The 26,049-nt window shown below is 40.5% G+C and overlaps 1 protein-coding gene across 1 annotated transcript in view; it reads right to left on the bottom strand.

The window, feature by feature from the left end:
- LAMA1 (laminin subunit alpha 1) overlaps positions 1-26,049 on the bottom strand; it is an 87,386-nt gene that overhangs the window by 20,879 nt on the left and 40,458 nt on the right. Inside the window, exons 19-44 of the mRNA XM_079982830.1 lie at positions 24,483-24,694; positions 23,202-23,308; positions 21,844-22,024; positions 20,933-21,069; positions 18,734-18,970; positions 17,692-17,835; positions 16,798-16,977; positions 15,571-15,756; positions 14,744-14,871; positions 14,117-14,237; positions 13,877-14,023; positions 13,030-13,151; positions 12,094-12,180; positions 11,292-11,485; positions 10,737-10,879; positions 10,381-10,479; positions 9,144-9,255; positions 8,829-8,991; positions 6,954-7,164; positions 6,615-6,731; positions 6,371-6,534; positions 5,762-5,891; positions 4,240-4,333; positions 2,488-2,604; positions 954-1,136; positions 446-600 (exon numbers count right to left, since the gene is read on the bottom strand). Of these exons, the coding sequence (XP_079838956.1) occupies positions 446-600; positions 954-1,136; positions 2,488-2,604; positions 4,240-4,333; positions 5,762-5,891; positions 6,371-6,534; positions 6,615-6,731; positions 6,954-7,164; positions 8,829-8,991; positions 9,144-9,255; positions 10,381-10,479; positions 10,737-10,879; positions 11,292-11,485; positions 12,094-12,180; positions 13,030-13,151; positions 13,877-14,023; positions 14,117-14,237; positions 14,744-14,871; positions 15,571-15,756; positions 16,798-16,977; positions 17,692-17,835; positions 18,734-18,970; positions 20,933-21,069; positions 21,844-22,024; positions 23,202-23,308; positions 24,483-24,694 (3,871 nt within the window). The remainder of the gene's footprint in view (positions 1-445; positions 601-953; positions 1,137-2,487; positions 2,605-4,239; positions 4,334-5,761; positions 5,892-6,370; positions 6,535-6,614; positions 6,732-6,953; positions 7,165-8,828; positions 8,992-9,143; positions 9,256-10,380; positions 10,480-10,736; positions 10,880-11,291; positions 11,486-12,093; positions 12,181-13,029; positions 13,152-13,876; positions 14,024-14,116; positions 14,238-14,743; positions 14,872-15,570; positions 15,757-16,797; positions 16,978-17,691; positions 17,836-18,733; positions 18,971-20,932; positions 21,070-21,843; positions 22,025-23,201; positions 23,309-24,482; positions 24,695-26,049) is intronic.

Here is a 26,049-nt window from a genome sequence, read left to right as displayed (position 1 = left end):
TATGTCAACTGGCTATCTATGAATTACAGCACAAGGAGCAATAAGTTGACAAATGTTAATGTAACTTCACATAAAGGGTATTTCTCTAGAAACTCTGATAGATTAAGAAAACAAAGAGCTCAACATTACTAATAAGAACTACTATGGGTACAAGCTACAGAACTCCTCATGCCCTGTAAAGCTTTTCGAATTCTTTTTTCCTAACCAGTAATTTGATGCACTGCATAATAAATCACCTTTAAAACTGCAGGGAGTTCATACATAGGCGTAATGTTGTTGAAAGAAAGAAATCAAAAGTGCTACTGGATATTCCATGAGACCCTGAATTGTGGCCTGTGTCTTCATATTGCAACACACACACATACACTTTTGATTCGGGCATGTGCGTAGCATTGAAGCTTAGTAGCATTTCCCCCTCCTAGAACATGTAGAATAAGCTGCTTACAGAGGCGGCCTGTTTACGGGCTTGACTGATGAGCTCTTTAATTTCCGAGATGTTTCTGCTGAGGTTCTCTTCCAGCACTTTCAGAGGCTTCAGCCTACCAAACAGGAGGCTGGCCTGGATTTCAACTTCATTCACTTTTCTTTCAGCTGACGCTGCTACCAAAAAAAAGAAGCTGAGGTTTTGAAACAGGGTGCTATTGCTTGAATTTAGGAGAAAACTGAAGATTTTGTTGCGTTCAGGTGAAAAAATATACACCGGTACAAAATGCATATGTAATGGCCAGTTTAAAGCATTTCTTATAATTATGGCCTATTAATTTAGGATTGCAATTCTGAAATGCATACTTGTAATGGGAAAAGTATTTAGCAAATCTCATCTGCACACTTTTAAGAGAAGTAGCATAAACTAGCTTTAATGTAAATAAAGATAAGGAATACTTAGGTTTAAAAATTAACTCCCCTCTCACATGCAGGGACATTTCTAGGGAGCAATGAAGCAGCAAACCTACCAGCTTTTGATGAGTCGATTATAAGTTCATTGGTTTTCCGCAATGTCTCATTAACCTTAGACAATGTGAATGAAGTGTTCAGGAACTTCTCACTAAAAACCCCAGTGTGCCTTAAACCATTAAGAGCAGTTGTATTAGCAGACACAGCCAGCTCTCTTACAGCGAGAATATTTTCACTGGTATCTGAAACATATGATCAACATAAGTAGATTACCTACTTGCATTTGGGGCAGAAAACTCAGGCTCTGGGTCTTAGCTACCAGTTTTGAGGCTGGGGGTTGGACTAGATGACCCTCAGGGTCCCTTCCAACTCTATGATTCTATGATGTGAGAGATAAGCAAACAAGATCCCTTAACAGACTTGTTTGTCTCTTTACAATAAAGCAGCCATGTAGAGTTGAGAGATTAATATTTTCCCCATGCAGTTTCCCCAACTTAAACTGCACCCACATCCCCAACAAAGCTGCTAGTTTCCTATGGGTGCAAACACACAGGTACACACAGCAGAAGATAAGTATTTTAATTTATTAACATCAAGGAATGATTATGATTTAAGTAGTCATCAAGTCAATTACCTCCACTGCATTAACATTTAAATGTAGGTTTCCTTTAGTCAACAGATGTTACATTTCGATGCACCTTAATGTCCTGAATGGTAAAATGGGTTGGTTTTTAATCTTAAGAGAGACGTTGGCTCACTGAACAGTATTAAGTTAATTGGGCCATCAAAAGCAGACTCAGCATCTTCTAGTAGAAAAAAATTCAGACACTGTCTACTGCAAATGGACTCGACAGGTAGTAGATGCTAAAAGTCTGTTCTTTTCCATTAAAAAAATATTCTACATTCCAAGCTATTATTATCTTAAACTAGGTAAAGTCCCTTGCTTGTTTAAAAATGTAACAGAAAAGCTATTATAAAGTTTAATTAGGTTGTTTGTATTATTAAGAAATATTATTTAGAACAACACAATAGAGCTATTCTTTTTCCTTCTCTTTCTTTTTTTTTTTACTTATGCGAAGTTCTAAAGTTTTTAAGGCTTTTCTAAGTCTTTTAAGGCTATTCTTTTCATTACTGTTTCACCAGCATGGTTTCAATAATTCAATTAAAATCTTCATTACAGCTTAAAGGTTGCAAAGGTTTTGATTTTTTTTGTTTCATTTTGTTTCAGAGCTCCTGTGTCTTTACAGATGAATACCAGGCAGGATGTCAATGCCTTAACCGTTGCCTGGCCTAAATATGGAGCAACGAAGAGTAAAGGCTGCCTGTTGAAATTTTCTTCCTCTGCATGTGGCAAAGTCATAGGAATCCTTCCAGGAAAAAGAAAATGTCTATCATATATGGTACATATCCAAGAAACTGATACAGAATAAAGACCTTTTCTTCTTACATGCCACTGTCGCTTCCTCTGTTTTCAGCATTCTCAAAACGTAAAGGTATGCTGAACTTTCCAATTAGTGATGACCAGCGGTGCTGCTCAAGTTAAATATACTTGCCTTGTGTAATGAAGAGGAAGTCAAGATGGATTTCACTTACCATTTGGCAATGCAGTCAGTTGCAACAGTGAGCCATTAAACTGCTTAGCAAATCCACTAGCTTTCTCTTTAAGTTTTTCCACTTTTATGTTCATCTCATTTAATCCAGACGAAAGCCCTATGGAGGAATAAACACTTGTAATCCTGACATAGTTGGCTGCTTCCAAGGTTATCAAACTCAATGCATAGGTGCAAGACAAGTCCAGTTGTCTAATAGTCTTCCTGTCCATCTCCCTCAACATTCATCCCAAATCAGACCCCGTAGTAGAGACCACAGTATGGTAATGAGAGCTGATGTACTGTAAAAGTATGTCAGGAAAAGAAAAGGCTTTATATAGCACAAGTGAGCCAAACCGCATGCTGCAAGAGAACACACACAGCAAACATCCTGTCAAAATTCTTCCCTATTGCCAAGTATGCTGCCAGAGGGGCAATGTGGAAGTGGTTCAGGCTCATAACATGTTTCTTAAATGTTTATCCTCCGTGCTAATATACAGTATGTATCAGTTTTATTCTACCATTCCTGAAAGGAGTTCAGGCACATGATTATGCCCATCCCATTTGATGTTCAGAACAACCTGTGAGGTAGGATGGTTGCTGGTCCAAGGTCACTTTGCAGCATTCACAGCTGAGTGCAGATCTCTTCAATATCCAAATCCAACAGTTATGGTGATCTAATTCTGATTAAATTAATGGCTGCTTTGCTCTCAATTAAGACATAAATCATAATACAGTAAGCCCAGAACTTATGCAGCATTTACGTTCTAGAGAGCTCAAGCCAAATTCATGTATGGTCAAACCACATTGGGATCGATGGTGGGTGGGATTGCCAAAGTCTTTTTTCCTGGACACTGCCCCCTCTCCCCCCCCCACTTTTTAAAAAATATTTTTTTGCTGAGTGTGTAAAGCTGAATGTGCACAAGCTAAATGTGCATAAGTTGCAGGTTCACTGTACTAAAGCTGTACACAGGAGATCTCCCCTGACCAATCAGGACTTTTCCACACAGGTATCTGTAAGCAGAGAGTTTTGCATTCAGCATCCTTCTCGGGAACCAATTTCCCGCAAGACTTGTTCATCTTAGGTGACAACATTTTCCCACCCAACTGTGAATAAATAATTTTCTGGTTCCTCTTATGACTGTGTACACATGTACAGTGCTTGAATAACAAACACGCTGTGGATTCACACTCACCCCTTTTGCAAACAGATGTGCAAACTTTCAAAATGAGGTGAGCAACCAACCATCTGCCAACTTTGCAGATGGATGATTCTGACAGTTTTGAAGCCATTCCCTTCTCCACCACCAGCCAGCTGATTGCTAGGCCCTTACATCAGTTATAAAGCCCTCCTCACCGGCCCACTGCCCAAAACAAAGAGCTTTTTTCAACGCAAAAAGGCCTGCACGAAAGGGACAAAATTTGATGGTAGATTTGCAGCCAAGTACATGTGTCACTTGGAGAGGAAATGAAGAAAAACCCCACACTGACTTCCAGTAGGATGGCTTCCATAGCTGGAGGTGATGTGGGATATAAATAAAGTTTGTATACATACATACATACACATCACCTGGGAAAGGGAGTAATGCAAAGGGTCAGCATTTTGTCAACGTCTGTTAATTGCTGCTGGAAAGTTAAAAAAATAATTCTCTCTTTTTAAAGGGAGTGGGTGTAATTGGACTTACTCCACTTGTTTTAATAATGACCATCAGTATAGCAGTCAACATTTCATAAGCTATCCATATTTTATACTTACCTTCATACTTCTTGTGCAAACTTTTTGCCTCAGTCAAAAACTTGGAGCCAAGCTGGAGAATGTTTTTCCCAGTAGTATTAAAAGTTTCTTTTGGCTTAAAATAATCAAGTAAGGAAACATTGTTATACATGAACAAATTTATGAAAAGTATTATTTATATATATGAAAAGCCTTACAATACAATTTTTTGGGGGGAAAGTATTAATTGTCAATGTATGGCCAGAATTTAAAGGAATACATTCTTATGTTTACATATTATTCTGGTTTATGGTCCTCAATCCTAAGATTAGTCCTGCAAAGCATTTATTTCTTAGAAAGTGATGTAACAACAGTATCAGCAACAAAAAAATATTACTATACTGGATAATGGAATAAAATGTGTAGAAATGGAGCATTGTGAACATATCCAGTATTTAAACGCAGTACTACCTTCCTAGGCATCCTAGATTTGACAGTTAGGCTGAAATCCTATGCCGTTGGAAGTAAATCCAATTGAACTTAGCAGAACTTGCTTCTGAGTATACAGCACAATCCTATGGATATTTACTTGTGAACAAGTCACACTATGTTCAGTGCTGCTTATTCCCAGTTTGCACAGGACTACACTCTAACTCAGATTATTGTTATTGTTTTAATCTTTTAAGTAATTTCATAATGTGAAAAAATAATTGATCAAGAATGCCGATTACTGTTACCAATCCAAAGTCATTCACATTCTCTTTTATGAGAATGGGTTGTGACCATGAACTAACAAATCAAACAATTACATCCAAGCTCAAATTTGCCTTTGATTTTACCTTAGGCATGTTGGGGAGATCATATTTTTTATTTGAGGGCTAGCAATATGGTACATAGTTAAAGCTATGGTTTTCGCAGTAGTGATGTATGGAAGTGAGAGCTAGACCATAAAGAAGGCTGATCGCCGAAGAATTGATGCTTTTAAATTATGGTGCTGGAGGAGACTCTTGAGAGTCCCATGGACTGCAAGAAGATCAAACCTATCCATTCTGAAGGAAATCAACCCTGAGTGCTCTCTGGAAGGACAGATCCTGAAGCTGAGGCTCCAATACTTTGGCCACCTCATGAGAAGAGAAGATTCCCTGGAAAAGACCCTGATGTTGGGAAAGATTGAGGGCACAAGGAGAAGGGGACGACAGAGGACAAGATGGTTGGACAGTGTTCTTGAAGCTACGAACATGAGTTTGACTAAACTGCAGGAGGCAGTGAAAGACAGGAGCTCCTGGCGTGCCCTGGTCCATGGGGTCACGAAGAGTAGGACACAACTAAATGACTAAACAACAACAATATGGTACATATTCTGGTTCTACGTCAAGGGTGTTCAGCCTGTGGCCCTCCAGATGTTGGGCTACAGCTTCCATCAGACCCAGTCTGCATGGCCAATGATGAAAACTGTAGTCCAACAACATCTGGAGAGCCAAAGGTCCCTCAGCCCCATTCTAGAGAGTGAAACTTGGATTTAAGTAAGAATGCAGTGTGCTTCAGTTCTCAAAGCGGCACTTACCACATCTGTTATAATCCTGTAGGCATCTCCTGCTAGATTCGCTGCACTTTCAACCAAACTTTTAATGGTGGAGAACGCAGAGACAGCATTTGTTGCATTCAAGGACACATTTCGAACATTCAAGAGACCACTGCGGTAGGAAGGAAAAATCGTAACTTTTTCATGTAACATTTAAGCCAATTAAAACATTGCACAATGCGGGGACATACCATATTTTGGAAACCGTTAAATAGCTTGACTATTGCACTTTAAACAAAGAAATAATTTTCATGAAGTGAAAAACATTATAGTGTTGCTTAACCTTTGGCAGTACATTCCCCTAATACCCAAGGCAGCCACACAAACTGAGCTTCCCTTTGCACTTTAGCTTTCATTTAGTTTACTTATTTTGTTCAGATTCCTCAACCAAGAGAACAGTCATTTAAATCCTAGTTCCTGCATCCTTGCCTTCCTTGTCCATCCTATATAGTATCTAAAAGCTTAAAATGCTGGCTAAACTCCAACGGCAAAACTCAGAAGGGCATCAAGATAAGCAGGCCTATTGGGGTGACTTTATTGGTAAAGGCAGTAATATAGCCAACTCTACGCTTCAGTTCATGATGCACTCACCTGTCTAGTGCACGAGCAACTCTCTGTAACTCAGCTGCATGTTCTTCCGCTCTGTAAACCAAATCCACAGCCCCTCGAGTGGACATCTGCATGACCAAGTCATCCACATGCTGCCTTAGTTTGCCATTCCATAGGACCAGTCCATCCCGGTGGATTTCTAGACTCTGAATATGCAAAATTAGTTATTGCTGAGTCATGGATAATTGACTTTAACAAATGATGACTCAAGTGTACAGTAACTTACAGATGTAGAGTTAATTACATCTTTAGCAAGTGCAGCAGCTGCATCCACCTGTACTTTGCCTTCTCTGGTCAGCATAACAGAGAGTTCCTTCTTTTCTTGAACATTCAGCTTTGTTTGCTGTGGCATAAATGCAACGGTGGGCAAATTTAATACTTGGTAACAACAGTAATTATAGAATACGTATATCTGACATTCTATACTTAAAAGGACAACAAAAGGTTAAAAGTTGCCTTTCTCACTAATCTTAACATCAATCAATTTTTTAAGCAAATTTCCCTTAAAAGTTACTTTATAATTTCTCTTGTAAAATCAAATGGCATATATTGCCAGTTTCCTTACAGTGTATTCCTTGAGGTTGCTGTTAATAAGAAAAAGCAGCCGCATGGTTTCATTTGTGTTAGTTGTAGCCTCGTTCACAAGATCCTTGGCTTCCTGAAGTCTGGTGCTGTGGTTTGATAATATAAATTTTGCAGATTTTTGTAAGTTCTTAAATTCCTGCTGTGGTCTCCCATACTCTTTCTGGATTCGTAGCAACAAGCGTTCTGCAGCTCTAATAAATGTGGAAAGGACACTCAGTTACATAAGCTTTCTTAAAAGTAGAACAGATCACAAGTTGTAGAAAGGTACAGTCCATTGATAAATAGTCATTTTGGTGGGCAGGGTGGAAAAAAACACACACACACACACCCCAAAAATGTGTGTAGTTTCCTATCACTGTGAATTATCACATACACTAGGCACACAGAATTCTCTCACTCTCCTTCACATACTCTAGATGAATTCTCACACACCAGTGAGACAAGCAGGCACATTCCCAGCATTCCCAGAGAACTCCAGCACTGGGCTGGATCTGGCTGCATAGATCACTCTGCAAGCTCCTAAGAAAGGTAAGGTAAAGGTAAAGGACCCCAGGACAGTTAAAGTCCAGTGAAAGGAGACTATGGGGTTATGGTGCTCATCTCGCTTTCAGGCCGAGGGAGCCGATGTTTGTCCACAGACAGCTTTCCGGGTCATGTGGCAAGCATTACTAAACCGCTTCTGGCACAACAGAACACCATGATGGAAGCCAGAGCGCACAGAAACACCGTTTACCTTCCCATCACAGTGGTACCTACCTATTTATCTACTTGCACTGATGTGCTTTCGAACTACTAGGTTGGCAGGAGCTAGGACAGAGCAACGGGAGCTCACCCCATCACAGGGATTCAAACCGCCGACTATCTGATTGGCAATCCCATAGTTTAGACCATAGTTTAGACCACAGCGCCACCTGCTTTTTAGAGAAAGTTTCTCTAAAGAGCAGGCAGAGGGATTTTCTCTCTCCATCTTGGCACTAAGCACCACAGCGCTAAGATCAGAGATAAAGTCTCTACCTGCTACTTAAATACATTATTTTATAACTACCATGTGCGACTGCCAGAAATGTTGTAAAAATCAGGCTATTTTGTAGCAAGGAGTGGCTCATCCAGTGTGGTAGAGCTGCAGCAACAGGATCCTGGCAATGGCATTACCATGGAGCGGGGTGGTAGCAGTGATGTCAGGGATGCACAGATCCACTACTGGAGCCAGTCTGGTGTGCTCATCAGTACACCAACACAGTCTGACCTCATTGCCCCTTCTTCCTTCTTAGGCTTGCAAGCAGCAGCAATGCCAGTCCAGTGGCTATTGTTGTGGTTTTACTGAGCTCTTGGCATCTTCCTGTGTATCACTTTAAAAATATTACTGAATGCTTCCAAAACACAGTTCTTCAAATTTATTTTTAAAATGAAATAAGGTTCACTTATTTTCCAGCACTGATTCCTTTCCCAAGTTTCAAATTCAATTCCTTGCTTATAGTAGTAATAGATTAAAATAAGTTTCTGATTTTTCTCATCAACATTATCTAGCTCATGGACCATGGAACTGTTCTAAAAATGAATATATAAATGTAAGTTACATTTATTGTTTGATAGATATAGATAGAAATTGTGGCTTTGTTTAAAGCACAGCTGAAAATCAAATCATTTTATGCATTAAAAAAAATACACATTTGTCTAGCTTGATTCAAACCTCCTAAAGTCATCACATATTAAGCTTCCATTTAAATTAATATATTGACACACTTCGGAACCTACTGCCTGCAATTTCCTCTTTTAAAAACATTTTAGATATACTTCTCTATATGTTCATTGCATATGTTAATAGAAGCATGATCAGAAACACCAGTTGGCTTACTTTAACTCAAGATTACTGTCTTGGTACATCTGCTTGAAATATCTTCCACGCATTACATCCAACATGACGGGGATCTCATCTTCCAGTTCTTGAAATGTCCTGTTTGACAAAGGGAAATCCATACCTAATGTTTCATTAAGGGATGCTGCCACTTCCCCAAGTACTAGATGGAAGAAAAAGTAAGTTACAAAAGAAGAATTGTTTTAGTACATTGTACAAATGCACCCAATATATTTTATGTTTATAAATGATTTTCACAAATAATATTTGTATTTCAGAAACATAATTACTATAGCCAGCCATCAAGAATTTTACCTTTAACAGTTGCCTGTAATGTGTCGATAAATATAGCCAATTCTCGACTCTTGTTCAAGGTCCTTTCCGCAGCATCATGGAGAAGCCCTCCTCTTTCTAATATCCTAGTTAGCTAGCATAAAAGCAAATTGTGATTTTATTTCAGTTGCTTCATTGAACAGTGGCTTCAATGGCTGAACCAAAGAATGAAGAGCGTATCTCGAATTCATACTGACTCATACAGGAAACTAACATTACTTTATGAAATGTATTTATTTGATTTTTTTTTTCAGATTAACTGGTTTCTATTAACCAGATCTTGCAGGAAGAATAAAAGGATCAGCAAAAGCCAATCATATATCCAAGAGAATTATCAACATGTCATTACTACTGGTCATAGTAAATCCTGATAGAATCAAATGATCAATTATTTCAAATATTTAGTGCTATAATTTAGAGAGGGCATAGCTGGTAATGAAAAGATCCCAAATCTATGAGGGAAAACCTATAGTAATGGCAAAGCAGTTTAGTATTTTCTGGGTAAAAAAATATCTAAGGTTAGAATCCTAATCCCCTCATTCTTGCCGCTGGAGGGGTTTATGATGCAGTGGATGTTTCTGTCTTCTGGCCTCCACAAACTTCTGATGGAGGCTCCACTGAAGCACCTGCCATGGCTGCATTAAGCGCAGCAGATGTGACCTGCTGTTAGTCCTGTTTCTGGCAGTTGTAGCTAGTGTAGGGCCCTAAAATGGGATGTTACATGGTGGAGAAGTGACAGAACAGAGCCAGTCATAGACCCATTGGATCCAAGGCCATACCATTCCTCAGCATAGCTGTCAACTTTCCCCCTTTTTAAAGGGAAATTCCCTTATTCCGAATAGGATTCCTCACAAGAAAAGGGAAAAGTTGACAGCTATGTTCCTCAGAGAGGCACCCAACCTGGACTCTGCGGCTATGCCAATCTGGATGACAAAAACCACACACACACAAACACACACCACACCTTCTGCTTTAGTTAGTGGGCCAGTAGGGCTTCAGACAGTGAGTGATCTGATACTGCTCCACCCAGCTGATCTTAACCAGGACTTAGGACTGCTCTGCCCAGCTGCCACTTGTACCCATAGTCTAGCAGACCCAATTCGCTGTAGTGACTTTGATTTATAAACCAACCTAAGTAAATCCCATGGGAAACTTCTGTAGATCATTTTGAAATAAGTCTATTGAAATATCTTTGGGAATAAACATGCAAGACTCCTACCTCTCTGTGCAGCTGGTCTGTATCACCTGAAAGGGTTACAAGATGGTCATTCATTATTTCTGTTGAGGAGGTTGGTTCTTTCTTAGTCCAAAAAGACTCCTAGAAGAAAAAAGAATATTATGTACTCAAATATATTCAGCTCAGTGTTCACGACTAGGAATGATAAACAAAGAACATGTATCTACTAGCCATGAATTTTAATGTAGACAACTACCTTAATAGCGCTTATGTTCTACTAATGCTTCCAGAGCACTCCAAAATGCCTATATAGTTCTAAAACCTTCTTCATAAACACAAGTAAAAATGACTATATGAGTAGCTAACCCAACACAGAAGCTAAGCAACACCTTACATACCTTTAAATGCTTTGTGGCATTTTCCAAGTCTGCAAGTATCCCATAGGGCACCAGGACAGGGCCAGTAAGGTTTACCAAAAGCATGGCTTCATCTAGTTTGTCCAAATCATTTAACAACAATCCTGTGCAGTCGTCATCACAAGCTGAAGAAACCATTTCAAAAAAATATTAAGTTTTAGTTGAATACGCAAAACTGGATAGCACCGAACAAGTAAGTTCCACTCATTCCAACAGAGCTTATTTCTGAGCAAGGAATGCAGTCTTATGTAATCATAGTATTTACATGCAGTATCAACAAACACCACCCCATGTCTACAGGAAATCCTTGTTCTTTTCTGGACCACCATATGCATCGACGGAGAGTGCCTGAGCCCACTCCACCCCCTTCTAGCACCCCACCCCTTTTCATGACATCTTTATGATGTTTGGAGGATACTTCTGGGTTTGGTGCTGTGAACGCTTGTGTGATCACTCATCGTTCGGGTGCACCTAAATTGGAAGTTGCCCATATTATTAACACATCAAAGCAAAAAAGAAAGAAAGGGGGACACTTACCAACACATTCATTTTCCATGAGAATGTGCCTTGATTCACACTCATCACACAGCTGCCCTGTTACACCTTGTTTGCAGATGCATTGCCCAGAGATATGATCACAATTATTGTGAACAGAACCGTTTGGGTTGCACTGACACTGCTGACAGTGGCCACCAGCTGCTTTAGGGTTGCCATAATAACCTGGAGAACACCTAGAGGGAAACAGAGGTTCATTTATTTATTTTATTTATTTTGTTTCTTCAGTTTTCAGCACACACCCTTCATCAACACACAATCCCAAGGTGGGTTGCAACCTATAACAATGCAACACAATTTAACAGCGACATGCAATGCTGATGTTAAAACACCATATAAAATGCTTTAAAATATACCACTATGGCTGCAGGAGGGCCCTCGCTCAACGACAGGCCATATTACTATATCAGATTCCAGCAAAAGCTTGGGAAAAGAGATGTGATTTTTAGCTAGCGCCAAAAAGCAAGTAACATTGGCACAAAACATCTCTCAGGGGGAGGGGCATCCCATAGTCAGGGCATCACCACAGAGAAGGTCCTAACTCATATCATTGAGCAATATTATCTCACCTGGTAACTACACCGTGAAAATCTTAACACATGGACAGAGCCATTAACTCAAGTCCCAAGTTGTCTGAGGACTTTATAAGTTACCACAGATACTTTTAATTTGGTTCAGAGGCACCCAGTGCAGATCCTATAGAACGGGCAATCTACCCAATTTCTGGAACTCAAAGCTGCCAACCCACAGTGGAAGCTTCTTGGTGGTTCTGCGTATCTCTCACCTTTCACAGTATTGGCCTTCATATCCAGTAATGCAAGCATTGCAGTAGAAATCACTCACACCTTTCATAATGCATGTGGAACTAAAGCTTTGAGAAAGAAATAAAAAGAACAAGTTTTAGAAAGAATTCATATATACCCACAAAAAACCTATTCACACAGGAATGTGTGTTTCTACTGGTTTGTATGCAATGGAAGGTGAAAGTAACCATCTTGTGGGGGGCAAGAATTTCTGCTTGTGCAATGGGACTTCCTCCTCAATCTGTTCTGTGGGTTCCTCCAACCCCCCAGAGAAGATTGGGGGAGGGGGAGGGGCACATGATGCGGAAATCCAAGCCTCCCTTTCTCTGATGGTATAGCTGCTTATTGCTGCATTGAATGCACACCACTGATTGTATGAACCAGCTCTCAGTTGGATATAGGGTGCTTCCAAATGGATGTGTATTGTGGAATCAGCACTCCCCATGCGGACGAGTTTTTGCAGTTCCACAAGGCACCGCTGGCATCAAAATATCAGTCCATGTTTTTACCATTATATCCAAACTACCCTTTCTGGTGGAAACCTGGTAAACTAAAAAGGAAAAGGAAATGAAAAAAGAAAAGAAAACCTGCAGCCAACAATCCATTTATGATATTTCAGCGATCCTTTTGCTGTATCGAGCTTCTGTATGGAAGCACCCATAGACACAATTCACAAAGAATATTCAGTGGAAAGCTACTGCTCTGGATTAGCCATTTCATCATCTATCACCATTACTTTTCAAGCTACCCACACTGACCCTGATAATGGAATCTCTTAGCTCAGGGATTTAAAAACAAACCAACAGATAAATGAAAAATTCCTAGAAATACAGCCTCTACCTTGCTACAGTACTACCTGGAAACAGTAAGTATAACAATAGTAATTATTAAAAGCATCAAAGTTAATTTTTAGTTACCTCCCTGGGCTCATTCTTGGACATGCACACAGAGAACAATCATTGACAGATCCAATCACCTTGCCGTAATAGCCTGGAGCACAAACACTGCACTGGTCACCAGCTGTATTATCTCTGCAGTCCTAGCAGGCAAAATCAGGAAGTTTAAGATGAAAGCAGAAAATTCAACGGAGAACATTTAACTTTGGTGGGAAAAGTAAAGAGGCTGAAATCTAGAAAAGCAGCAAGGTATAAGGAACAGGAACATTCCATCTCAGGCCCTAATATCTCTGCAAGAGAGGGACAAGTATGTCCCCCCCCCCCCCCACTTTGCCAAAGGTATTCCAAAATACAGTCCCAATACCTCCCAAGTCCCTCAAGCCAATTCAAGTCACCCCTACTCGTGACTAGCCCATGTTAATTTTTATAAACTGTAATTAAAGCTTTTTTTGTTAACGCTGCAATACTAAAAAACTGAATTCAGAGGGCCTTACTTTATCAGTGAAGTTTAATTTGTTAAGCACAACCACTACACTGCCAACCCCACCCTCCATTGCTCCATTGCTGCAAAAATGGGTGTGTGTGTTAAATTGTTCCTTGTTGTTGTTCCTTACAGACCTTAAGTAAATGCTTAAATGAAATAAAAACATGCCTCTGATTACCTACCGATTAATCCAAAGCAGTGTGCAGCTTCTGTCAAAATGTATACTATCAAAGTGTAAAAAAATACTTCACATTTTCAATTTGGGAACTAAATAGGATTTTCATGAACTTTCATTCTTTGGAATTTTCTCCCCCCCCCCCCCCCGAGTTGTTAAGTTATTGATACTGTGACAAAAACCAGCCTAGCCCTAGTAAGTCCACATACCAAACACTTTCCTGTTTCTTGGTTGCAAACATCACTGTGGTTGTTGCATCTGCATGGCACGCAAGGTGAGATGAATGAGGGGAAGGCTTTAAGGTTTGCAGACTTGTCCACATACTGTTTCTCTCTGTAGTATCCTTGTGCACAGTCCTACATTGTAAAAGAGTTGAACATGCTTTTAAACGGCAACTGAACTTTTGCTTGTACAGAAGATATTTTAAGACGCCCCAGCAAGTAACATACCTGGCATGAGAGGCCTGCATAACCTTCAGGGCATATACATTTCTCAATGAGATGAGCCACTTCCTTAATCAAGGGCATCTCGTCAGCCTTCATAGCAATTTCCATAGAGACATTTGAGATTCTAAGAGATAATTACATAAAATAAAAAATAAAATAAAAAATGATGCAGTGATGTTCATTTAGGAAACAGAACCTGCAATTTGACTGTTTACTAGGGGTGTGCTTCAATCACAAAGTTTGGTCTGGAGCCCAGTTCAGTGCTTTTAAAAACAGCCTGCCTTAGGTATTGCCATTTATATCTTGACTATGCAAGTAATCTCTCAAATATGCACTAATAATCTGAGTCCTACTAATTTAACCCTTAGTTTCCTAAAAATAAAATAAAAGACTAGAACCAAAGAGTGTTTCACCAAGCACAAGCAGTTTCCCACATGCACTGGGACACTACCAGTTTTCCACTTCAAGAAGCTGTACTGAAGGCTTGTTCTGTAAGGTACCATGACTTTCAGGGTTTTTTGAGTAAAGTGGCCCTTGAGTATCACTCATATCAAGACAACATGCTTACTACCTTACTCACATTTTATCAAAATTAAGAGCCCCTAGGTAGAGTAGTTAGCAGAGGTTTACCTGCTTTGTTGTAATCCTTGACCATACGATGCCTTTATCAAGATGTACTCAACATTGCTCAGCACTGACATGAAGTCAGAATGTGAAACAGATTCATCAGACACCGAATTAAAGTATTTCCAGGCACTCTAAAGAAAAATAAATAAATTTGCATCACTTGCGAACACCCAGTGTTACAATGTTGTTTGATGGTATTAGTTATGGATTGAAAGAGGAGAGCAACAAGGCACTTCCACAACCAATGAATCGGGTTCCAGGCAGAAGCCAAAACACTTAAGCTCTTAAATTGTCTTCACGTGCACTCTGCTATGGCAGGGGAATGGTGACAGACTGTGCGAGCAACATAAAATTACACTGTAGCCCACCCCTATGTTGCAATATTGTGCTATGCCTGAAATTGAAAATCATAGTTTGTTGCTGGTTTATAAACCTTGGCTCATGTCAACCATGGCTCAGTGTTACTCGTGAACCCAGCATATATCTTCAAATGGTGCACAACCCAGTCTGGAGAGGTACTAAAACAGCCCAAATGCAGTCTGCACCAAGCAAAATCTGCATTGTTGCTGCTATCTGTTTTCATCCATAGTATCTATAATGTTTGCAAACAAAGCCTTGATCTAGGATTAACATGTTTCCACAATATGTGTGGAATTTAACAGGCATCTAAGACTCCTTCCCAGATCTATATGAAAAGACATTACATCTTGCTTGAGCAAAATGGTCCCAAAACAAATGTTTAGGAAGTTCCAAAGTAGTACAGAAACAAGAAAAAGACTTTCTTGAAGGCAAAGCCTCTAATTCATCAAATTGAAATGTTTTAAACTCACCTCTATCATTTCTATTTCTTCATCTTGTCTTACTCCATTCTCTGGAGCAGGAATTTCCACATAGATGACTTGTTTACTGGTGCGACCCCCTTTCATTAAGATTTGCGGTTCAAGGTTTGAGGTTCCAATGCCATCCAAAGCATAAAAAGCTACTGAGTATTTCAATTTTCCACCATATGCCATGAGCTGTTTGGATGATAAATCATTACACTTTTATTTTCTTTGATAATTTTAACTGAAATCTAGACCAGGAGGAGGAAATAGCTTAATTGAAACTCAGCAGCAAGCCATATGCTCCTCATCCTTAGTCTGATATCAAAGTATTCCGATATTGAGACTACCTTTATTGAGATGATTCTTCACATCTTGGAATTTAATGGAAACTTTGCAAGAGCTGAGATTTCAAAATGAAAGCAAAATACATCACAACACAGATTTTCTGGAAATGAATTTAAATAAAGTTTGGGAATGTTGATATTGCCAGTACACAGGTCCTTGCAAGACCTTGACTGTGTTAACAAAAAAAAGAGCACAGGTTGATCAAAGCCAGAATCTTCTTTTCAGCAGCAGCCAACCACAAGCTCTTCAGGAAGCTCTTAAACAGGGCATGAAGTTAATAGTTTTCTTCCACTATGGCTCCCCAATAGCTGGTATTCTGGGGTATATTACCTTATAACATATAGAGGTTCCATTGGACAATCAAAGTAAACATTGGTAAGGATCTCAGTTGTAAATTTGCCTAATTTCCTTTAAAAGTCATCTAAAATAGTGGCCAACACCACATTGTGTGGCACTGAATTCCATAAACTATGGTAAGTAAGTGCTATATGAAAAAGTCCTTTCACTCAGTTCTATTATTCTGCAAGCGGGCTCAAATCTAGCACAGAATCTAAATATGCAACAGAATCTAAATATGCCACAGAAAATACTTTTGTTTTGACATGCATTTAGAAATAAGAAGTGAATGAATATTAAAATTATGCACACTGATTTTTTAAAATATATATTTACTTTTGTTTCTCTTCAAAGTTCTCAGAAGGTGGTAGTCCTTCTAATGTCCCCACCCCCAGAATATATAGAAACACAGTCAAATCCAGATTTATTCATAGTTAGAGCGGAACCATTGAAATCAATGGGCCCTAAGGGGGTTACATCAGTCACAACTATTTCAATGGGAGTACTCAAAGAATGTCTAGGTCCGGCTCTAAAAATAACTCATATGCTTACCTGGTCTCCCTGGAACTGATCCGGCAATTTCCAGTAAAAAGGTTCTGTAGTCAAGTGTTGTTGGACTGCTTTGACATCCATTAAGATATCAGGGAACTGGGAAAATACACCTTCACTGGTTCCAGTGAGGTTACTGTGAGAAACCACATACAGAACAGTCTGCTGCAGAGACAGGGTGACCTGAAATGCCAGACTAATAGGTCATACCTCTTTGTAAAATGCACTATATCGTTTCTAGCTAAGCAAGATTTCAAATGATCTGTTTTCAAGTAAATAAAGCATACACATTATAACTTTGAAATTTTGAAGGAAATTTATTTTTTCAAAAAATGTGTTATATTCCTGTATTTCTATGAAGTAGTTTCATAAAGCTGAATGGCAGTATATGGATGAATCACTGGCTTTCCCATGTATAGTTCACAGGTCATGTCAAAGCAAGGCAGTGAGGGAGAAGCAGCCACAGCAGCAGAGGAATAAAAGGTAGCGAAGACCTTCTTTGCATGATTATCATGGTGTGGCAGAGCTTTAAGGTTGTACTACGGCCCTTGGATTACTAGAGCTCAATCCAATCCAAACTTCATTGACAGGGAGATGTATACAAATGCTAGTAATATTTTATTTGTTTATTACAAACTTTTGTATCCCACCCGCCAATCAAATTATCTCCAAGACTGTTTACAACAGATACAAATCAACTAACCCATCTGCTGCTATCTGGATGTCCTATAAAGGTGACAATGGCACATGGCCTTAAAGCCTCTTCCCAGCTCTCTGCTGTTCTTGCAGTCACTGGGATCAAATACGAGATCAAGCTGCATGCAGATCAAATTATGACAAGACAAGGTTCAAATGCAACCAAAAACCAGGCACAGAGGGTGAAACTGCTTTACTCACTGGAACTCTCACATGGTCTTCTACTTCTGAACACGACTCCGACATCCCAGAGCAAAAGCATGAGATGCATCCCAAAGCATTAGTGGCATGAAGAGCAAACGTCCCAGGTTTGCATTCACTGCAATGCAATCCAATCACATTCTCCTGACAAAGAAATAGATTGTTAACGCCAGTAGGGCTTGAACACTGGACTGAACAGTTTCAGCTCATAGGTCTCCAGTTATTTACACAACTCAGTTTGCCATCTAAAGAACTTCTTATTTAGTATGGAGTGGCTTGTGACATGACTGGAGTAAAAGTTCTAGCCCACACAGTGTGTCAGGGCAAGTAGTTGCTCCCATATTGCTTGCTACTCTTAACTGCTTGATCAACACACAAACCGTGAGCATGCCTGGTTTCATCCGAGTCCTAATCCTGCTCTTGACTATAGCCAGTATATCGTACCCATGGACCACATGAACCTCCAGCACAGACACATGAGGAGGTTGTGAAAAGCAGCAGTGGTGTTCTCACAGGGGTAGTGATGTGTTCACGAGGACAAGGAAGGGGTGGGGCAAAGTGGCAGCAAGCTCTGAGTTTGCCAGCAGTATTGTCCTGCAGGTGCGTGAGCACTTTGGACACACAACTGAACACCTATGAAAAGCTGACACAGCCAACCCAGAGCTCCTCCAATGCCTTGCGCAATCCTTGCCCTGACAAATTATTCACTGTTCCACCTACTGTATACCATGTACAGCTGAAGCTAATACAGGTTGCCTTATTTCTGTTTCTAAATCATAGTTTTTATTTTGACCTGAATGCTGCTTGACGTCCTAATTCAATGTTCTAACACCCAATTTTGGTCTAAACTCTTTCCTACAAGGTAAATGTTTTGCATGTCCAGTCTGAAGGTTACACATTTGTTTTGCTCCTATATAAACCTAAACCTGGCTTTCCCCCCCAGAAAACACTAGTTGATGTCTGTGGAAGTGACTATTATTGTGTTACAGGCAAAGAAAAACGCACAAAGAAAAATAATAAGCAGGCAAAGATTTCATGCTACCTTGCAGACACATGCACCAGTTTCCTCTTCACAGTTGCAGATTCCTTGATTTTGATCACACGTGTCTACTTTGCTGCCCCGCAAGTCACAATCACAAGGAATGCAATCTGGGTAGTCTCTATACCCCAAAGCACAGATACCGCAGCTGTCTCCTCCGTATCCATTCTTACACTGACATTGAGCAGTCAGCTGGTCACACTGGAGACTGACTGAACCTATATCACTGCAATTGCAGGCCTTAGAAGAAAACAGGACAAGAGATATGTGAATCTTGCAAAGGTCATTAAGTTCAGAAACTATAAACTTTTGACAGACATTAAAACTTGCCAGCAATTTTCTGTAGAGGAAAGTCCAACTTTAGAAATTGAATACTTTACCCAACATTCTCAAAAGATTTATCACCTGACCCCTAAATTACTGTATTTTTCGCCCTATAGGGCGCACCAGCCCATAGGGTGCACCTTTTTTTGGGGGGGGAATTATTTTCCCCCCAGGTGCTTCCCCCGCCCCAGCCCCCAGAACAGGCTGCTATCCGCAAGCCTAGGGAGCCTGGCGGGAACTCCTGCGGGGCTCCCCAGGCTTGCGGATATCTGCCCGAAGCCCGGGGCGCGCTGCTCAGAGCGCCCCAGGCTTCAGGATGCAGGCTGCTATCCGCAAGCCTAGGGAGCCCGGCGGGAACTCCCGACGGGCTCCCAAGGCTTGCGGATAGCTTCCTGAAGCCTGCAGAGCGAGAGGGGTCGGTGCGCACCAACCCCTCTCGCTCTCCAGGCTTCAGTGAAAGCCTGCATTCGCCCCATAGGATGCACACACATTTCCCCTTCATTTTTGGAGGGGGAAAAGTGCTATATTTCCCCTAAGTAGATAATTTCGGTTTGCAGATGACCATTAAACAACTAGAATTGATCCAATACGAGCCATCACCATTACAATACCTTAAAAAAAATAACCCATCTAAACAAGAATTACTTGGCCATGAAGCAAGGAAAAGGAGGCAGAAGACTCTCACAGCTCAGCAAGTTATCTTAAATCCCTAGCTCAGCAAGTTAAATCGTCTTCCTCTTTATCAATGTTCCACCAACATCTTAAGATAAGCTTTAAATAAGCTTTGATTCTATTGCTGTTTAACTATTAATTTATATTATTTTTATTAGCTGAACTGCTGCTCTTCTCTTAAAATGGTAGTTTAGAAAAGGTTCTGATCATACTTTGTGAAAGATCACTGGTTCTCCTCACATAATTGCCACTTCCATAGTCCTCTGGACAGAGGAAAGGGTGTTAAATCTTACATCTGTATAGATAATCCCTTGACATGGTATTAATGGGTTCTTTTCACCTAATGAAGAGCTTATTGAAGTCACAGCTCACTGGTTTGCAGTTTGCATACTGCATCTAATTCCTTATTATACCTTCTTTGTCTACCACTTACAATGTGCTTGTCACATTTTTCCCCTATACTTGCAGCTATAAGCTCCTAGCACGACGTCAAATCTGAGCGTTCCCATGTGAAAATATGGAACTAGTCAAATTGTTCTAGAGCCACGCAAACTTGTTTTAGCTTCTTCTTCTTCTTCTTCATTTTAAAAAACACATTGTTATGATAAAGGTAATCTCCCTTGGTGGACAAATTCTAGCTTTCTGCTTCGTACTAGCTTCTTAGAAATAGACTGCTTAGGCTTCAGGTTATAAATATTTTGAGAATATAGAATATATAGAATCCAAGGATGTATGAGCCAGTTTTTAATTAATGAATTGCTGAATGGTATTTCTTTCTCCACAACCAGAAAAAGACTCAAACTCAGGGAAATTCCTTGTCCTCTCAAAGACAATGTATCTTTCTAGTAACAATTTAAGTCATCCACCCAATATGGCTCTCATTAGTGAAGATGGATTGATTAAGTGAAAGAAACTGTTATATACTGTGGAATTCTTACAGATGTTTACCTTGATTCATGGTTAAATGACATAAACCTCATTTATTATGATGATTATGTCAATAAAGGGGATATATATTGTTCTACATACATCAAAACAAAGGGCAGGAAGAAGAAAAAGTTTCTTTTTACCAGCATTAGCAAAAGCTAATATAGCAGAAGCTGACCTAATTTGTAGTGTTTAAATACCACAAATGCAATATGCTATCTTGTGAAGTATTTTTTAAAGCTTTGTTTTTTAAAAGTTTCCTAACAAGCACAACGTTACCTTGCACCCATTCTCTGGATCAAGACCCCAGAAGTTCTCCTCACATAGTTCACATTTTTCTCCTTCAGTATGAGGGGGGCAGATGCATCTTCCAGAATCTCCATCACAAACATCATGCGTATGAGCACAATTGCAAGCTACAGGAAGAAGACAGGGAGCAAGTAACCCATTTTGTCAGTGCTAGTAGAGTAATAGCAGTGCTAGTAGACTAACAGCAGTGCTAGTAGCAGTGCTGTAGCATCAGGTCCATCTCTGCCTTAGGTGGGCTCCACCTGTGAGTTTACTCATAAGGAAGGAAGTAGCTCATAAACAATTCCTATAAAGTCCTTTCCAATGTCTGAATTGGAATGTACACTGGTATCATCCAAGGTACACTGTTGTGTCTTAGGTGTAACCAGTGCTTTTTTTTTTCTTTAAAAAGGGTACTCTCATTTTCCTACTCATATTGAAATACTGCCCCTAAATGAGGCCAAACTTAAGAGTCACAAAATGTTTAGGGGTATGCGTACCACTGTGTCCCGCCCCAGAAAAAAGTACTGGGTATATCCGTTTAACATCTCATTTGGTTGCTCAAAATTCTTAACAGATTGAGTCAACGGTAAAAGCAAGATTATTACCAACGCACCTCCTATAATCCCCACACCAAATGGCAAAAGGGCAAATTGGCACAGGAACCATTTTCATAAGCCCAAATCCTTATTCCAATAGTTGGAATAATTGGATTCCCATTGCAGGCAAAACTTGATGAGAAATGCTTTGATATCACTCTGCTGACCAGGCTTTACAAATAAATAAATGCTAAAGAGGCTCACAACTGACGTTTCCTATGGTGCAGCACAAAGCATTTTGTTAAAAGAAAATTCGTAAGAGTTTAAGAAACTGCCATGACCAGATTATGGGCTATAATTTACGTGTGCAGCCACCGTCCCGGAATGCATAAAAGCCATGAGCGCAACGATCACACTTCTCCCCAGCTACTCCTGGCACACAGAGACATTGTCCTTCATCATTACAGTCCTCAGCAGTTGAGCCAGCTTTACTGCAGTTGCAGGGACGGCAGCCAAGTCCGCTACTTAGGCCGTAATATCCAAGCTGTCACAGAGAAAAGAAAAGTGTTTCAGCAATATTTCCTAGTTCCCTGAAACAAAAACAATTCCTCTCTTGTTTTCTTTTTCATCGCTGAATGCGATCCATTCCTGCTCTTTGGCCTGCATAAAAATAGTGCAGTTCTGCTAGGCAGTGTGTTGGAAAACAGCTCCCAGCTCACATTTTCCCCACCCCACAGAACTTATGGGTTCTACTGTGTCCATCAGAAGCCTTTGGAGAATATATAGGAAAAGCAAATATTGTTATTTAAGAAAGGCTTTTGAAATACACAACCAGTTTCCTAGATGAAACTCCTTAAATGCAAAAGTTCACAAAAATAAAAATGGGGGCAGGGTGGGGGTGGAAGTTTTGTTTGTCAAGAATCTATTAGTATATGAATAGATCCCAACATTACCCAACATTACCATTGAATAACCATGCAGCACAAGTAAATGAAAAAAAAAAGTTCAACTTTTTCACTTCTCATCAATGTCAAATACTACAATCCACATCAGTTACACATGTTTTTAGACATTTATTTGGAGCTATTAGCTCAAATCTAAAAACTGCTGAGGTAACCAAGTTCAGCACAGGGTTAAGGCATTATGACTACAGCGGACGCTTGGGTTGCGAACGTGATCCGTGTGGGATGCACGTTCGCAACCCGCATCTGCGCGGGTTGCATTTCGGCGCTTCTGAGCATAGCACAATTTAGCGCTTCTGCGCATGTGCGACTGCCGAAACCCAAAAAAAACGCAACCTGAAGTGGCTGTAACCCGAGGTATGACTGTACCATGTCTCAAGACAGCATGCAGGTTACCACCACCAGGCCGCTCCACCAACACAAATACTGGAGTATAAATAGAGCATTGTATCTTCTGTCTGTCTCTATATATCTGACTGAAAAGAAAAGACCGGATTTTCAGTAACTCTGCACAGGGCCAGGACCATAACACTAAGGTCATAGTATAATTGACAAAAGAGTAACGGCTGGCAAAGTGAGAGTGGGGGGGGGTGCACAGCCTTCGCTGGCAAAAGGGAAGGCTTTCAAAGGGTGCTATTTCACCCACAGGCACTGCCTAGGGGGACACCAGTAAAACATGAGTAAATTACCAATACATCAGTAGAGCAAAAGAAGTAAAATCATGTGTGCTAACATCAAGATTTATTATTTCTTTCTTACCAAACACTTATCGCATCGGAGTCCCACCACATTTCCTTTGCATTGGCACAAACCAGTCTTCGGATGGCAGACACTGGAAATGGAGCCATTCACATGGCACCCACACTCTGATGTGTAAAAAGCACAAATAGAAAAGCTGAATATAACCAGCTATTAAAAAAATACTTGAATAACTTTTCTCTATGTGAGGTTTACGATTCTATACCCCACTTTTGCATATTCTTTCCATCAATATTTTAAATTTGTATTTTTGGATCCTGGACTTAAAATTAAGGCCAAGATCTAAACAGCGCCATGTGTGAAAGGAAAGTATTTCCACTCAGGAAAGAGGGGAGGGTGTTCTGTGTCACCCCCTCCCCAACTGCAACTCTGTTCTACATCAATTCTGCTCTAGAGGGTCGTCCAACATTTGAGTAGCAGCTTTGTGGGATTCACAAGGAGATGCAGTGAAAAGCAGAGGCGGGAATTGGCCCACAGACTATACAGATATCTATGCATATCTATGGAAAATAGACTAAATTTTCTAAAAAGAAAGCTGAGCACCAGAATTCAAAATACTCTTTTATGAGCTGTATAAAATGACTGGCCCCAGCTTGAACTACAGAGACAAATCCATGTAGCATTTGGAAAACCCTCAAACACTCTTGCCTCATTGTTGTAAATAATGGGTTCTACAATAAAAATGGTTTTGACTCCATTCATGTTGAAATACATCTACCTCACTCTCTTCTTGAGATGTCCTTTTACCAATACAAAAGTACTGGAGGCGATGCATACAAAGAGATTAGGCAGGAAACTACTCTCATTGCAGGAAACACAAGGTTTTTTTTTTTTGCATTGGGGTGCCAATGAAATGGCTTGGATCCTAACTAGGCTTCCACTGACAGGAATGTCTCCTGGATGGAGTTTGACACACAGGACTGTTCTGCTAATGGAAAGCAGAGACACAACTTTCACCAATTCCTCCAAAAGGCCTGTGTGCCACCCAAAATCTGCTCTGGAGGGTTGGGGAACTAGACAGTAGAGCAGCATGTGAAGCATCAGAGGGAGATGAAAGAATCAGTAAATATTACCCCCACCCTTCTGCAAAAATGATCCTCTGCTGGAACACAGAGGAACACCCGTGAAAAGGAGGCGACACTCTGTTCTATTTATTCTATGCTATTTATTAATCCATTGATTTCCTCAACCCTAATGTGCCTTTTTTAAGGACATTACATAAATCAACTGTCCTATGTATACAAAAATACTTGATCAGTTGATTTAACAGGAATTACTCACCACGGCAGTCTTTGCTGATCACTGCATCCCCGTAATACCCATCAGCACAGCTTTCACAGTGTTGTCCCACAGTATTCCCAATGCACTTCAGACACTCTCCTGTTAGGGAATTGCAGTGGCCGTCTTCCGTGGGATCTACATTGCCATTGCAGTCACAAGGAACACAGGACTGCCCAAGGACCAAAGGATCACCATAGTAGCCATTTGCACATCTGCACAAGGGATTGGAAATTGTGTCAGGTTACAGAAAGCCACATATTAGAAACACATCACAAGCCTGAAGAGCATAGTGTGCTCATGTAAAGATGCAAAACTAGGGTTAGAAGAGAAGTGGCTGCGAAAACAGTACATAACAGGACTGCAAAACTTAACTTCCATCTTTACTGTGCTGCTTGAAAAGATAATTTCACCCTTTGTTATGCTACATGCGCACCTAATTTGATTTCAGGGGCAAAAGTAGAAATGGGGAGGGCAGGGGGCAAAATATTCTCCAAAATTACAAAAAAAAAAAAAAAAACACCCACCCCTGAATACTTTAATTCCTCATTTTAAAAACATGAGATTTTATTGAAAGGTTATATATTTACAACTGCTTACAAGACTTATAGTGAAATGTTAGAATGATGGCAAACTTCCAGACCATAGTCCAAATTAGGCTCATTTGCCCCATATCTGGCATATGACACCAGCAGCAGGGCAGGTAAAGATAGGGCTGCAAAAGGAACAGGAAAGAGCCTTAAAATACACTCCTTACACTTCCTTGCTCTTCAGCACTTATGGTGAGGTCAGAAGGAAACTGCTCGTGCAGTGATTTCAAACCATTCAGGCAAAGGGAAATACATTACCCAACATCATGGCAAACCTTTTAAGATTCAGATTCAAGTTCACTTACATGTTTTCCCTATAACTGGGTGCACACTGCATTCAAAGTCAGCTCAGCTTTTTCGAATCACCCCAGCACACTGCTCTGCATCAATCTTTTGCAGATGCCCTCCCCCATGGTGGGCCACAGGCAGTAGTGGCCAGGGTGGTGGGGCAGAGCTGACATTCCAAACCCTGAGATGCTGCTACTTAGCTGGACAGCGTTGGGGCAGGGCAAGGCGGTAATGAGGTCGGGGCTGTGCTGATGCGCTGACAGAGTCAATCCAATACTCCTGTTAGTGCACCCACACAGCCCCAACTTTTCTGCCGCCTTGTCCTGCCCCAGTCTCAGTAAGTTGCAGCAGCATCAGTGTATAGACCAGAGCTTAGGGTTGCCATATGTCCGGAATTTCCCAGACATATCCAGAATACTGCATTCAACAGCAGTGTCCGGGCGATACTTGGCTAAATGTCCAGGAAAATCCGGACATATGGCAGCCCATGTCGGCAATGCTCAACAACTTTTCTGTCCGGATTTTCACAGTTTGAAATGTGGCAACCCTACCAGTGCTTTCCAAACTGTGTGTCACGTTAGTGTTACGGCTGCAGTGTGTAGGTGTGTCACGTGAACGCTCCCTGCGCTCCTCCCAGGGCTGGAAACAGATTAGTTTATCCTCCAGTTTGCTAGTAAAACTGAATTACTGTG

This window comes from Podarcis cretensis (assembly GCF_951804945.1).
Source record: "Podarcis cretensis genome assembly, chromosome: 7".
Taxonomy (NCBI): domain Eukaryota; kingdom Metazoa; phylum Chordata; class Lepidosauria; order Squamata; family Lacertidae; genus Podarcis; species Podarcis cretensis.
The sequence above is the reverse complement of the archived record's forward strand: the minus strand, read 5'-3'. Positions and strand labels throughout refer to the sequence as shown.